The sequence below is a fragment of the Artemia sp. Qi Xiang Cuo genome, chromosome 16 (assembly GCF_049724085.1).
Source record: "Artemia sp. Qi Xiang Cuo chromosome 16, ASM4972408v1, whole genome shotgun sequence".
NCBI lineage: Eukaryota > Metazoa > Arthropoda > Branchiopoda > Anostraca > Artemiidae > Artemia > Artemia sp. Qi Xiang Cuo.
Window position 1 is genome coordinate 41047355 of NC_142809.1, and position 16457 is coordinate 41063811.

The window sequence follows — 16457 nt, forward strand, 5'->3', positions numbered from 1 at the left end:
CCCATCAGAATGTGCACAAATATCCTTGTGCATTTCCCAAACTTCACACTCAAAATTAGATTGACCTTTTTCTATGGAGCAAAAAGTGGAGGGCAAGCCTACTTGATATAAAAGAGTATAAAATAACGCACTTGTGCTCAAAATACAATCTGATGACAGCGAAAGTTTATCTTAAACTAAAAAGAAACGCAAACATCAAAGAGGATCCCTAAAACCCGGGATTCGACACGAACAAATTGCAAACGAGAAAATCCTACCAAGCATTTAAGTTGGACATACGATTCGAGGCCCCGTCTTTACCAGATAATACTGATTGTGAAAGAACCTGAGAAAACATAAAACCGGATTTCCATGAGGCAACAACAGCCACCACTGGACCAGTGGCTGTGACTGTTGTGACTGGCCCAGAGGACCAGTGGCTGTTTGACCGAATATTGGATCATATCGAGGGAAATAAAAGAAAGTAAAACCATCACTTGTCTAAAGACAAGTGCCCAATCATCGGATTTTCAATAGCAAAGAATACAGAGCCACGGATAAATCGGCAAAGAAGAGCAAGAAAAAATTCCAGAGAAACTATCTTAAGTGGAAAGCAGTCCTGCCGGAGGAAGCAGCAAAGAGAGGTGACTCAAGCTGTCTGTAAAATCGCCAGTGAAGTCGTTAGCAAGATATCCTGTACTCAAAATGAACCGATTAAAGACGTCTTAGGCATCCTGATAACCAAACAACCATCCGTGAGTGAAGTATAGTCCAGCAGGTCAAAAAATGAGAAGTCAACTAACAGAGAACGAATATCTGCAGAAATGTCCAAAGCAACCATTATGATTTGCCTCAAGTTCAAGACAGCACTGGCTGCAGTAGTCTGGACGGCAGCCAAATTACCACCCGACAGAAAACACCGTACCCTTGGGAGGATCTCCAACAATGGTGACGCAACCCTCACTGGAAAATGGCGAGGAATCTGCCCACTTTCTATGCACGGCTTTTTTAATACTACTAACTATTTCATGTGCCGACGGTGTCACACCAATTGTAGATCCTTCTATTTCTACTTCGTTTTTCAAACTCTTTTATTCTCTTAGTACTTTCACAAACTCTTCAGCTTACACTTCCGATCTTACACTTCACCTGAATTGTAACCAATATGTAAATGCAATAAGATTTGTCTATCCTTGTAAAAAAAGATAGTGAAGAGGGTTATCGTTTCTGCTAAGATTTTCAATAGTGGTAACCGCAGTACAGTGGGAACGACACTCTTTCCTGGAGCCGGATAATTAAACTTGACCTTTCTGTGGTAAGAAAGTTTGTTATATTTCTGTTGGGATTTGTGAAAAGTTTAAAGATTTTTAAATTATTATTTCTTTATTTATTTTATTAGCCGTGTTATTTCTGGATTGTTGTCAGGTAGTAAACTATATACTCTCAGCTCTCTATAGTCACTGAGTCACTTATATAGTCACTATAGTCGCTGAGCGCCTTACTCCTCATTTTACCTAGCCCATCGCCTTATATCTGTTCGTATCTCCCCTGCAATGATTATTAAAACTGTCTATATAATTCGTTTATCTGGTCCCCCCCCCCTTTTTCAAATTACTAACTATATCTTGTATCAATTTTTTGTCAGGTCAATAAATCATCTGCCCATCTTGGTGCCAACTGCTCATTTTGGTGAAAGAAGAAGTATTATTGGCAAGGCTACGAAAACAGAGGGTTTATATTCATGCTTATTGTATGAATAAGCATGTACAATTTATTCCATTAATGTGCGAGTGCCAATCATTGACACATCTAAGGGATGAAATATTTGGGTGATGGAAGTATGTGAAGAGTGACTGTGAAGCATGTGAAGAGGGGCTTTGAATTATAATCAAGAGTGAACATTAGGGTGCTATTAGGTAGTTGAGAAAAGATCCCCCAGAGGAAGTATGGATCACACTGGAGACTGATGGCACAATAGACCTAGCGTTCTTTGTACACGTTGTAGAAATTCTCACCTTTGTGTTAAAAGCCTTGATTATTCTATTATTTCGCTTGTTGCCACGGCCCTGTGGCTTGTCTTGCAATATCAATTAAACTATCCACCAATCTATAATGGCATTTATTTTAAATACATAATTTTACGATTTATTTGCCATATTTGGCGAGGAGCAAGTCCTGTATGATTATCTTTTTATAATGTGTTTTTATTTTCAAATTAAATGAGTCTGAATTTAAGTTTTTAAACAAAATTAATTTCAGTGCTAAAGGTTGAGTGGCATTGAGATTATTCATGTCTTTTTGGGAATCAATTAATATATATTATTGTTATACTTAATAATTCTCTTTAAAATCTATCGTTCTGTTTATCTTGAAAGAAACGTAATTTTAATAGATAATAAAAAGTAATTATGGTTATATATTTTACAACATATATAAACATTAATACACACTTTAATAAACTAAATTTAAATCAACTAATGAAATAAAACACGGTACCTGATCATTAGAAAGAAGAAAGTCGCTAGTTTGACTGATTACTGACTTAACGTTCAACACTGATTGAAATAGCCTGAAAAAAAATCCTTAATTATAGCATATTGAACCAAAAGATATTTCCGTGGCGATAAGGTATCCTGCTGGGCTCTTTCAGGGAGTTAGGGAGATGGAAAGGGAGGACTGTACAACATTTCCTTGCTTCAATCGGCAAGAACGAAAAGAAACCAAACCGTTTGTCTTAATTTTTGCAATAAGGTATATTCGAGTTGATCACAATTGATAAAAACAAATTTAGACTATTTTTCTTCTGAGGTAATCACAATTGATAAAAGCGGAATTCAGATGCTTGTTAATAACAAAAAAAACAACATACAACTTCAGACACAAAAAAGGAAGGGATAAATATATTAAAGATAAATTCTATGTATACTATTAACTGTATTTTCGTCCATTTCAAATGACTAGCTTCCATTGACAAAGTCCAAGTTATTCTATTTTTTACAAGCAGTGACAATAAGCTTTTGTGAAGAAAAAAAAAAAAAAAAAAAAAAATGAAGATGGTCCATATGCCCCAGAATGCCGGAGAACTAATAATCCAAAAGTGGAAACGTTTTTTTTATGCGAATATTTTATTAAAATAACTTAGTTCACAAAGTGTGTACTTCATTACAACTTGGACGCATGAGAACAGTTCAACTCAAGCTTTAAAGTTTCTTAAATGTATTTCGAAATTTTAATTTTAACTTCAAATTCAGAATCTTTTAAAAATTTAAAGTTCTCCAAGTTAATTTTTTTAGGATCTAAAGTTCCCTAAAACCAAATTTAGAAATTGAAAATTATTAAAAAAAAAAAAACATAATTCTTTCAAGTTCAACTGTGGTGTTAAATGCTACGAAATTTGTTGAAGTAAATTTCAACTGAACAATTGAAAAAAAAATAAAAAAAAAAATAAATATGTTATTCAACAGAAATACAGTAACTATTTTTACAAAATATGGAAAAAATTGTTTTGAACTGCAATTTCATGCAGTTAAGATGTTGGTACTAATATTTTCTTTACATGTGATTTCCTTTACACGTAATATTTTCGAACACGGTACTAATATTTTCTAATATAATTTCTTTACATGGCCGTTTCAATCACATTGCACTAAATCAAACCCAACCCAATTCAAATTGTCTCAAATTCAGCTCAAGTTTCAAGGTTTACGTTTCAATATTTGACATTACAAAAATTTTTAAATCAGTTAAAATTTAAAAATATAAATTTTTTAATTTAAAACTTTAAACTGTACAATCACTTTTAATTCTTTTAAAATCGTATTAAGGGCAAGACACACAAGTTATATTCCATTTTTGAGTGCAATTTAAAAACCAGCTAAACGCATTTATTACTTAATACAACACTTTTTTATTTTCAATAAAATACTAAAATAAGTGGCAAATCAGCCTGACCTTCCTCAATATTTCTAATTAGTATTTGGCGGCAGGTTGACGTCAGTAATTACGAGTATTTGTCTACTCTGATGCCAAATATTAATTTGTCGACTGTGTCTTCTTTTTTTTCATTTTGGCATTTTCAATAATCGGTCACTGTGTCAAATGAATCATCTATTTGTTAACAGGTCATAAGAAATTAAATTTATTACATTAAAAAAATTCGTAAAAACCCTTCATTTCAAGTAATTTTTGAATGGTGGGGGAGGTCCTAAATCCTCCCTTCTGAACCTAACACTGCAATTTAAAAGTGTTGCACACCTCCATACCTAGAATGAATTTTCGTTCCATAAATATTCCACTTTTCGGGTGACTATTCTTCCAATATAAAGAACGCACTTTTAACGATAAGGGCGATCCACGCCATCTACGTATAAAATCATACACGACAAACATTTCATTATGTCTTTAAAAGGAAAGCCGGTCTGGCTTGGTTCTCGCCAAATACGAAACTTGGCACCAAAGTACAGTTCGGGCACATTAAACTATACTTTTTGTGAAGTTTATCACACATATTGCGAATTATTGCTCACGCGCAAAGCAAAGTCGTGAGCAATAATTTAGCAAAGTCGTTTTTATACGAAAGATTTATTTCCAAAAAAAACACATAATCAAAAAATGAAAAATTTCGCATGATTTGAATAAAAGTTTTCATCAAATCATTAAGAACCAGCATGAAGCCAATGAATGTTCGCCTGTCATTTGGACGGCACTGTGTTTAGAAACATCTTTATTCATGTTCAGCGTTTCCGGTCTTCTAGCTGGCTTTGCTTACTTGTTTCTTCTTACTTGGTTATTTTTCAGAAAAAGCAGTGATTTATTTCACAAACCACTTATTACCGAATTCGAAACAGCTTTCACATTGGTAGCAACTAATAACTTAAAAGAATTGTGGCAATAAAATTGCACAAAGATGGTAGCCATCTGCCACTTTAGCACAAACGTTGTATATGGAAAGCAACCTTTCAACTCTTGTGATATTCAAGCTTCATGCACAATAGATAAGAAACGGAGGCAATTTTAGGGCCCCCACAAAACGATCATCAGTAGCTATGGGAACATACAGAAACTAATAAAGACAATCATACATGCGCAGAGAAGCGTCTAGATATGGCGGCATTTGGCACCAGATGTGCAAGAGATATTTATTTGGTTATTACAAGTAAAAGAAATTATGAATATTTGAAATGATCGAAAACAAATTTATAAGAATAGTTAGTAGGATCAAAGGAACCTAATGCTATAAATTCTTAAATAAAACTAAATTCATTTAAACTCAAATATTTAAATTAGTAAAAACTTTATCCCATATTTTTTCAATTAAATTTGAATGCTATATTAAACACAGAAAAAGGTATACTCAAACCTAAATTGTGAAAAAGCGTAAAATCGAAGATGGCATTAAAAAAAGCTGCTGCCAGCTTCGTGAAATATTAGAAGCAAAGCCCACAATGATCGTAACATATAAATGAGCAGTAGTAAACTGCTTAACATCCGCAATAAGAATAGCCAGAAGTAATGAAAAAGCTGAACGCTCTGCGCCTGCCTTTAGGAAATACGTAAAGCCGACGAAAATACTTATAAGCGGTATAGGTTTACAAAAATGTCGTACAGCCAGGTAAGTGCACAGAGGAGAAGGAGCGCATCATAATTAGTAGCCCTCACTTCTGCACAGCACTGATTTTCAGATCATATGCGTGCCTCATTTTTAACAAAATCTGTTAACATTATATTGCGCTGCCTATGATAAATCCAAAAGAGGAATTGTGTTTCTACTGCAAATTAGGTTCAACCGGAAGGTCACCCAACCAGCCAGCAAAAGGTATATAGATAATGGATATTCTTTGACTTTAGCCCCTCTCAACAAAATGAACAAAGCAAACAAAATAATTCTGATCATTGAATGGCTAGAAAAGACCTAAGCAGTTGACCCCTTCAGGGTCCTAGAGCCAGCATTTATTCTGTTTTAAAAATACTTAAAAAGAGAGCACATCAAAATTTGTTAATATTCATTTTTGTTACGTTTTTACGAGTCGGACAAACATTTCGGGCGTGGGTTCAGTCAAACCCTGAGTGGGGTCCTAGAGTCAGGATAGCTTTTGCCATGAAATGGTGTCAAGACAAGGTTAAAACAGAATAAAATATTAGAAATATCATAGTTATCCCCATAATCATTGATAACGTGATCTCTGGCAGTGCCAGTACTACAAAAAAAAACACGTCAAAATTTGTTTATATTCATTTTTGTTACGTTTTTACGAGTTGGACAAACATTTCGGGTGTGAGTGCGAGTCAAGACCCTAAGTGGGGTCCTAGAGTCAGCAAATCTTTTGCCATAAAATGGTGTCAAGACGAGGTCAAAAAAGAATAAAATATTAGAAATATCATACTTATTCCCATAATCATTGACAACGTGATCTCTGGCAGTACCAGTGATGCCATCATGATGTTGAAATAATGAGAGATTTCGGCGCGCACTAGTCAGTCTTTCCGTCAGTTCAGTTGTCCAATTAGGCTTACTAAAGCCTATTGACTCCATATGTGACCACATCATCGAAAAAAGGATATCTGCAGATCTGAAAATACCAAATCTATAAGGACTTATTCAATTAAAAAGAAGGGACGGTAACTATGCATAATTTGATAAAGACACTAAAAGATTTTGTTTGTAATAAAACATTAAATTATATTTTGCTGTCATTCAAATTTATTGATTAGTTATTGAATAAATTTCGACATCTACATTCGAAAATCTGGTATATGAGGCTCTTAATTGATAGTCAATTTGTTTTTTGATTCGCGATTAATCCTGAAAGATCATTGGATATAATACTTTGGTCACACCAAGGATAATAAGATAAAAAATAAAGTAAAATAACTAAAAAATCAATTTACAGCAAATCCATTTCATATGGATTTTAAGGTCTCCTTGCTTGAGGGAAGCCTCCAAAACCTTTCCAGAGCCCAATACCTTCCCTATACCCAAGGTCGTTCTTTTACCGAAAGCCCTTCTTATACTCAAGACCATCCTCATGTCCAAGGGAATTTCTTGGCCATAAGGAATGTGCAGAGGTATAGTACCTAGGCACTACTGAAAAACCATCCTGTTATTTTTGGTGATTTAAATGCATGATTAATCCTAAAAAAAACAATGGCTGTTAAAAATTGGATGCAAATATTTTGGCCAGAGCCACATAATAAGATGAAAAAACTAAGCAGGATAATGAAAAAATTAAATTATGGCTACTCCAAAAAATACAGACTGTACACAAAAATCAAACACAGATCGCAATTCTTCTCCATTACTTATATATTTTTCCTTTTATCCAACTTTCCTTATGTACCTGGCGACTATTGCACTGTTTTTTCAATGTTTTCAGGTCCTAAACCAGATACTAATTTTATAGTACCTAATATCAGGTCAAATCTCGTCTTTATAAATTATAACAAAAATAACTATTACAATCCTGGCTGGGACGAGTTCGTATTTCGAAGTCAAACTCTTGACCAAATCACTCAAATCGCGGTAACGAACTATACGGAGCGACTTGAAAAATAGTAACCGAGACTCAATATAAAGGAATTTGAAAACAATTAATGCATAAACAAAATAATATTTTTGTTGATCTGAATTATAGGAATTTCATTAAGTTTAATTGTATCCGCAAAATCTTAATTCTTATAGTTTATGTTCCTTTTTAAGCTTTTGGTATGTTGTTTTTCTGCTCCAGACCATCATTTTATGCATGTTGTTTTTCTGATAAGTTAGTTCAGATCATCGGTTTAGAAAAAACACTGAGAAGGAAAGCAGGTGACCAGTCACCACTCAGCTATAAGAGCACCGGAAGTAAATCCAGTGTTCCCCTTGTGGTTAAGGTATTACTTTGCCTATATCTTACCCAAACCATTTCATTTGCATTTTAAGGGTTTACTAATTACCTCAAGTGACACACAGAAAGTTTTATAAAGATGAAATAGTCTAAAAGAGCCAACGAATGTGCTTTCCCTTTTTTCAAGCCTAAAATACCCAATTCAGATCCAAAGACCCACTATTAAGATCAGAAGACCTGTTTTAGCCACTGCTAGTTTTAGATAAATAAAAAAACAAACAGGACCCTACTTTACTTATCACGTCTTCACTGCATCTACCAACTTTACTGATAATGCTGCACATTAATGTGATAAGGGACGGAACATAATAGCCTAATTCTAGTAAAAATATAGTAGAAAGACTCGATCACAATTCAAGAACAAGCGAGTTACATAACCTTTCAAATTTACAACAACTACAATTCCAATATAATATGCAAACTCTACCTATTTAGATAAGACTCTTAGTCTTTCTATATTTGTTTTGTTTTTCTTTCTATATATTTCCAGTAAATATAACTATAACATAAAATGAAAGTCAGATACTAAACCTATGGACATGCCTGTGAATTAGCTAGATCCCATTACAAACGAGGCTTTAAATAGGCTAACGCCCATTTTAAAAATAGCTTCAGAACTCAAAAATACAAATGGTTTAATGTGGTGTTTCAAAACTGTCTCTATTTGGCAAAATCAAGCGAACAAGCTCCCTATAGAGTGTATAGCTGTATGCATGTGCACTTTTTATTCGAGTGAATGGCTTTCTCAACTTAATTTAAGATGGGTGATCCCTTCATTGGTCAATGGTTATAATATATAATATGTCTATAAATAAGTTCGATTATTATTTTTATTATATGTATAAGAAGAAAATAAAAGAAACAATTAGTTTGCACAGAGGTTATTTATAAATATTATTACACCACTGCTCTCCTCAATTCTCCATTCCTCCCATTCTTTTCTTCGTTGATTTTTTTCTTCGTTCTTCGGACTACATACTGACATCTTTAAATCACTGTTTACTTCCAAATGTTCGAACTCCGCCCTATTTTTGGTATTCTTTTGTGCCCGGTGTAATGATGGTCCGGTAAAGTAATCAAATATTTCAGTACTTTAGGGCGATTTAAATAGTGAATCAGATTTGCGGCAGAATCAAAAGCTTGAGAATTTTTTGGAAAGGACTGAACTAATTAACAAAAGTGATGATATGACATACTCATATACTAGAACTCATTACAATGATAATATCTCCGTATTCAAAATAAAAAAGGCGTATCTAAGTTTTTTTCTGAAAACACGTGAGAAATCAAGAATGATTCCTCTATTCGGTCTTACTCACTGTTGGTATTTTAAGATTTTTACTTTAGGAGGGGTAACAAGACAAAAATGATATATCTTTAGCTCAAAGAATATCTTCAGTTCTAGTTAATTTTTATAAGTCGAAAGCATTTGGAGACTAACCAACCGCGCGGGAGGGGGGAAATTTTCCGGAAGGCGAAGAGTTATTGCCCAGAATCAACCCTGCAAGATCCACCTACAACAATAAAACAGACACATAAGAAACATATATAATCGGGATAAAAATCCTCTTTTTATTCAAAATTATTGTCTCCAACAGAATCTCTGTTCGCAACATCATGTTTTTATACAAAAAGAGCATGTAATCAGTTTCCTATTAGTTGGTCGTTTTGTTAATTATGACTTACTTACACACTTCTGTTATACGTTCTTTTTTGCTTTCACTCTTAATATCTATCCACAATTATCCTGCTTTATATTGAGGCACGTGTAAATTGATTAGGAGAAAATACTATCTTTCTGTAAAGCAGGAATAAAGATAATAGCTTGCAGTAATAAGCAAAAAATGGTGTCTGATCTTCTGGTTGATAAGTAAGTTTTCTGTAAGGGGTTAGCCACTTCAAAAAAAACTATGCGCACCAGGGGGCCCGTACCAAACGGGGCCGAAGTGCACGTGGCAGAACAAGTGCTGCTCTGAGATGCATACTATATGATAGAGAGTTGGAAGACCCTAGGGTATTTATTGCCTTCTTTTTCTTAGCAAAAATATAAATGTCAGCAATAAGTAAGACTAATTCTTGCACTGGAAACAATGAAATACAAATTTATCGTCTCTTGCCTGATTTTCAGACTTCCAATTATATTAGTTTAGGTCTTGTGGTTTCGCTTAAATGAATGATGATAGAAGAGACGGTATTCTCAATTTTGATTTCTATTAGATCTCCAACCATCAATATGCCCAGCACGAGTTTAATCAACTGCGAATAATTTATTTGACATTGAGAAAACGCTTTAAACAAGTTCAAATTTCATAGTTAGTTTATTTACCTTATTTTCAGGCATGCTTAGCTGAATATTAGATATTAATTTTTTACCTAAAATTTTAAAATTTAAAATGAATAGAAATTTTGTTGTTTATGACAGGGGCTGCCAACCCCTTACCCACCCACTCTTTGTGTTAAGCTTTATTTGGTTTTTCTTCAATGCTTCAAGGACGAGGACACCAACAGTAGAGTAGTATGATAACAAGTTTTATTTATATATCAGAATGGTTTGAAAAGTATTACGGATTTGCTTTAAATAATAAGATTTCCAGTTAAGACTTTCATTGGAAAAATACGGTTTTTAATTTAATTTCTGTTCTCTTTTGTTATCATATCCAGTTCTCTCTTAAATGCGACAGGACTACCACCCCCTCAGTCGCCAATATTTACTTTAAAGTCTAATTACAATTAGACACACTAACACAAATAATTCCAATTAGATAACACAACAATTATTGAGTATCAATGCTTCTATCAAGCTAATAATCAAATAAAAATTGTCATTCAATTATTCCTGTAATATCAAAAACGAATTTTAGAGTTAAAAGTTCAACGACGGTTTTTGACAGATTCTGTCCACAGAAGATGTCACTACCCTTCCCCCTTATGTTCAGGCAAGAGTGTGGAAATAATGTTGAATGATGTACTTAAATATTTTAGCAATGAAAGATGAGCTGTGACCCCGCAGAAATCACGTTGCAGGATTAGTCCAACTATATTCCTCAAAATGAAGGAAGGTTGGGAGTCGTCCCGCCCCCCACATTTCTCCGAAGAATCAAGCACTGAAAATTTTTAAAATTTTGGCCTATAAATATACTTTTTGAGGCTTCAGGATCCCCCTCACTCACAAAAAGATCAACTGGCCCATCCCCCTAATAGTTGGTTTGCAGCAATACACTAACATGCACATGATGATACCTGGATTCTAAACGGTGGCCATAATGATGCCTTCAATGAATAATTCAGTCGGGCGAAGCTTTTAGATACTTGTCTATAAAATGATAACGGTTTATTTTGTATGATCTGTGTAACTGTTTTGGAACTAATAAGTTATCGTGCGATATTATGGCCTCTGATACATGGAGGCACATTCAATAGATTTTCATAGTTTTCAGCCGACAGGGTATCTAACAATTTTGCTTGATATCACTACAAAATGAAAAAAAAAATTATAAAGAAGAAAAACGAGAATAATTCCAGCCACTGAAAATGAGAAGAATAGTATGCTAATATTTCAGTTGAGACCTCAGCTCAACCGTCCTAAGTGCAAAAAAGGCAGTTACGAGTCAATTTTTTTAGAATTGGGCCCTAATAAATTTTCATTTTGTCATGCTTAGCCAGTGTGGTCTCAGAAATTATTTACTTGATAACATTTGGCCTTATTCGGACCCAACTATTGGTTTGTGCCATACAATATCAGAAAAAGCCAACTTACTATAGCCGAATCTCTTATGTTACTTAAAGACAGGAACGGCAATTTTCAATTTCACTTTCAATGAGCCCTCTTCTGGAATCGAACGGCCACCAGATCGGTGCCATAGAGCCTGAGAAAAGAACGCTAAAGTTTATATAAAAAGGCCAAATCTTGAATTTTTGTGTCAATTCTTTAACAATGACTCCTGAAACACGGGGCCCGTTTAACTAGAATAATAGGCTGTTTTACAAGTTCTAAAAAAACTTTAGCGTAAAGAGTGGGGTGCTGAGGAGAGGGAGTCCCCATAATATACTTAATAATTTCTGTTCGATTTAAGTTTTAATGTTGCTCCTTACTTTCAGTTGAATAAACTTGTTTTTTTTATTTAGTTTCTGATCTTTTTTAAATAATGCTGGGAAATCCGACTCCCCCTGCATAGAAAATTCCCTTTACTCACGAGAATTCCTTCATGGAAAGATCCTCCTGCGCCAACTCCCCCCCCCCCCCCCCGAAAAAAATATGTGTATAATTCCGAAAATCAATATTAAAATAATGGACAAAGTTCATAGCTTGTAGCCCTTCCCCCGGGGGTGTAAGGGGGCAAGTCATCATCAAAGATCTTTCGACTAATTTGAACAAAATAGCAATCTCAAAATTTTGATCGAACGACTGGGGGAAAAAAGGAGCGTGGGATTATATAACCCTCCAATATTTTTGTCACTTGAAAAGGGCACTAGAAATTTAGATTTCCGATCCAATGAGCCCTCTCCCGACCTTCTAGGATGACTGGTTCGGTACGATCACTCCTGGGAAAACAAACAAAACAAACAAACAAATGAACACACATCCGTGATCTTTCTTCTGGCCAAAAATGTGGAATTCGATATCAAAGGCAGCACATTCGCGCTGCCTAAGTAAAGAACGATGTTGGCACAATGTATTATTTATTTATTTTTTTTATTTTTTCAATACCAGGGCACTTCGTATCGAAGTTGTCGTAGAAACTTCGAAAAGGGCTCATTCGATTGGAAATTCGAATCGCTAGTGCGCTCTTTACTAGTCGAAAGTGATTGGAGGGCCACTAGCCCCCCCCCCCCCGCCCATTATTCCCCCAAACACATTCAATCAAAATTTTAAGATAGCCATTCGGTTCAGCGTAGTTGATTTCCTGATAGAAAATATGTTTTTGAGGAGAACACTCCCCCACAACCCTCAGGGCAAGGGTTTTAAGTTATGCCCTGGGGGCATATAAGGATAATGTTGGCACAATGTATTATTTATTAATTTTTTCCTTTAGAGCAGGGCACTTTACATGGAAGAAGTTTTCGTAAAAACTTCGAAAAGGGCTCATTCAATTAAATTGGAGTGGCTTGTGCTCTTTTTAATAGTGGAAAGTGATTGGAAAGCGACTAACACCCCTTCCACGCCCACCATTCCCTGAAACACATCCAATCAAAATTTTGAGATAACCATTTTGTTCAGCGTAGTTGATTTCAGGATAGAAATTATTATTTTGAGGGGGACACTCCCCCAAAGCCCTCAGGGAAAGGGTTGTAAGTTATGCCCTGGGGGCATATAAGGTTTTTTTTATAGAAGGCGTTGTCGTAGAAACTTCAAAACAGGCTCATTCGATTGGAAATTGAAAGGTCTGGTGCCCTTTTAAATAGTAGAAAGTGAGTAGAGGGCAACTAACCCCCCTCTCACGCCCACCTTTTCCCCAAACACATCTAATCAAAATTTTGAGATAGCCATTTTATTCAACGTAGTTTTAAGTTCTGGAAATTAGGTCTTTGAGGATGATAACCCTCCCCCCCCCACAGCACTCAGAGCAAGGGTTGTAAGTTATGCCCTGGGGGTATATAAGGTTTTTATTAAACGTCTTGTCGAAGAAACTTCAATAAGGGCTAATTCCATTGAAAATGGAAATGGCTCGTGCCCTGTTTTAATAGTAAAAAGTGATGGGAAGACAACTAGCATCCCTTCAACGCCCTCCATTTCCCCAAAAACTTACAATAAAAATTTTGAGATAGCCATTTTGTTCCACGCAGTTGAAAGTTCTAAAAGTTATATCTTTGAGCAGGACACTCCCCCCATAGTCTTCCGAGAAAGGGTTATAAGCTATGCCCTCGGAGCATATAAGGTTTTTATTGAAATCTTTTGTCATAGAAACTTAAAAAGGGGTTCATTCGATTGGAAATCCAAAGCCCTAGTGCCCTTTTTAATGGTTGGAAGTGATTGGAGGGCAACTTATCCCCCTCTCACGCCCAACTTTTCCCAAAAAACATCCAATCAAACTTTTTAAATAGCCATGTTATTTAACGTAGTTGAAAGCTTTGGAAATTCTGTTTTTAAGGATGACACCCCCCCCACAGCCCTCAGGGCAAGGGTTGTAAGTTATGCCCTGGGGGCATATAACGTTTTTATTGAAAGCGTTGTCGTAAAAACTTCAAAAGGGCTCATTCAATTGGAAATTGAAAGGGCTAGTGCCTTTTTTGATAGTTGAAAGTGATTGGAAAGCGACTAACGCCCCTCTCACGCCCACCGTTTCCCCAAATACATCCAATCAAAATTGTGAGATATCCATTTTGTTCAACGTAGTTGAAAGTTCTTGAAATTAGGTTTTTTAGGATGAAAACCCCCTCAGAGCCCTCAGGGCAAGGGTTGTAAGTTATGCCCTTGGGGCATATAAGGTTTATATAGAAAGTTGTTGTAGAAATTTCAAAAAGGGCTCATTTGATTGGAAATTGAAATTATCCTTTTTAATATTCGAAAGTGAGTGGAGAGTAATTAACCCTCATCTCAAGCCCGCCATTTCCCCAAACACATTCAATCAAAGTTTAGAGATAGCCATTTTGTTCAACGTAGTTGAAAGTTCTGGAAATTATGTATTTAAGGATGACAAACCCCCCGGAGCCCCAAGGGCAAATGTTTTAAGTTATTCCCTGGGGGTATATAAGGTTTTTATAGATAGAGTTGTCGTAAAACTTCAAAAGGGGTTCATTCAATTGGAAATTGAGAGGGCTAGTGCCCTTTTTAATAGTCGAAAGTGGTTGGAGGGTAACTAACCCCCCTCTCCCGCCCACCATTCCACGAAACACATCCAATCAAAATTTTCAGATAGCCATTTTGTTCGACGTAGTAGAAAGTTCTGGGAACTTGGTCTTTGAGGATGACACCCCCCCCCCCCAGCCCTCAGGGCAAAGGTTGTAAGTTATGCCCTGGGGGCATATAAGATTTTTATTGAAAATTTTGTCGTAGAAACTTCAAAAGGGCTCATTTGAATGGAAATTGAAAGGGCTAGTGCCATTTTTTTTATAGTTGAAAGTGATTGGAGAGTGACTACCGCCCCTGTCACGCCCACCATTTCCCCAAACTCATCCAATCAAAATTTTGAGAGAGCCAGTTTGTTTAACGTAGTTGAAACCATTGGAAATTAGGTCTTAGAGGATGACAACCACCTTAATGGCCCTTTAGGTAAAACTATTAATTTATTCCCTGGGGGCATATAAGGTGTTTATAAAAAAGCGTTGTCGTTTCAAAAAGGGCTCATTCGATTGGAAATCGAAAGGCCTAGTGCCCTTTTTAATAGTCTAAAGTGATTGGAAGGCGTGCCATTTTTATAGAACAGATCGATGTGGGTACAATATACTATTTTTGTTGTTGTTGTTTAGACCAGGGCACTTCGTATCAAAGGAGTTGTCGTGGGAACTTCGAAAAGGGCTCATTCAATCGAAAATAAAAACGGCTGATGCCCTTTTTAATAGTCGATAGTGATTGAAGTGCACCTAATCCCCCTCCCACGCCGACCCTCCCATTTGCCCATTATGTTTAAAAAAGTGCAAATTCAGTAAAGTACAAATTTTGTTCTGGCCTTGGGAAGGCATAGGGGTTTTGAGTCCAACTTATGTTAATTTCTGCACGTTTTGAGTTTGACTCGGTTATTTATTGTAATTTCTGTTCGTTTTGAGTTTCATTTATTTATCGATGCTGATTTGTGGTAGTTTCACGCTTGGTAGATTATTTGATTTTATTTTCGCTCACTTTTTGTTTAATGGAGTTCTTCACTTTTCTTTGAAAAACTGATTTTGTGGAATTTTTTTTTTTAAATTAATTTCTTTATATGGCAGCTTGAAACCTTTACAATACGGTTCTCTGATATGCTGAATCTGACGATATGAGTTTCATTAAGATCCCTTGATATTTTGGGGCTGTTTTCTCCCATTTTTAAAATCTCAGCAAATTTTCTAAGGCTCGGAACTTTTGATGGGTAACATTAAACTTGATGAATTTTATACATTTTGAATAAGCATCAAATTCGATTCTTTTGATGTATCCATTGTTATCAAGACCCATAGAGTTTCGGCTACAATTGAGTCGAACCGCTCTTTACTTACAGTTCGTTACAACGCACTGTTTGATCGGATGAACCCAAATAAGTCTATTTTTTCGCTTCCTCTTCAATCGACGACGAAATAATAGTAATACAAGAAGCTGTTCTCTATTCTTGGTATACACAACACTATATAAAATATAACAAAACGACAAGGAAATAGACTCCTGCTTCACGGTGTCAGATCTGTGATCGACTGATACGGCGTCGGTAAGAATGTTTACAGTCCAGTGTGTAAACTCTACATTATTTTAGAGCGACAGAGGCAAAAAATCTGTTAAGAACAGCAAGTGTGTTTCGGCCGTTAGTATTCCTCTTTTTCTGGTTTTGAGATTCTTTTCTGTTTTTTATACTTTTATTTCTATTTTATTTTAGTTTCTGGGTGAAAATTCGGTACCAATTTCGTGACTTTGGTGAACTCGTTACATAGGACTATTTCTTGATTAGCTCCATAGCTGTAGAGCTTTCA

General features: G+C 35.5%; 1 protein-coding gene across 1 annotated transcript in view; it reads right to left on the reverse strand.

Moving 5' to 3' along the window:
• LOC148942908 (alpha-mannosidase 2-like) overlaps positions 1–16457 on the reverse strand; it is a 322023-nt gene that overhangs the window by 212787 nt on the left and 92779 nt on the right. Inside the window, exons 11-12 of the mRNA XM_089102392.1 lie at positions 6363–6548; positions 2476–2548 (exon numbers count right to left, since the gene is read on the reverse strand). Of these exons, the coding sequence (XP_088958518.1) occupies positions 2476–2548; positions 6363–6548 (259 nt within the window). The remainder of the gene's footprint in view (positions 1–2475; positions 2549–6362; positions 6549–16457) is intronic.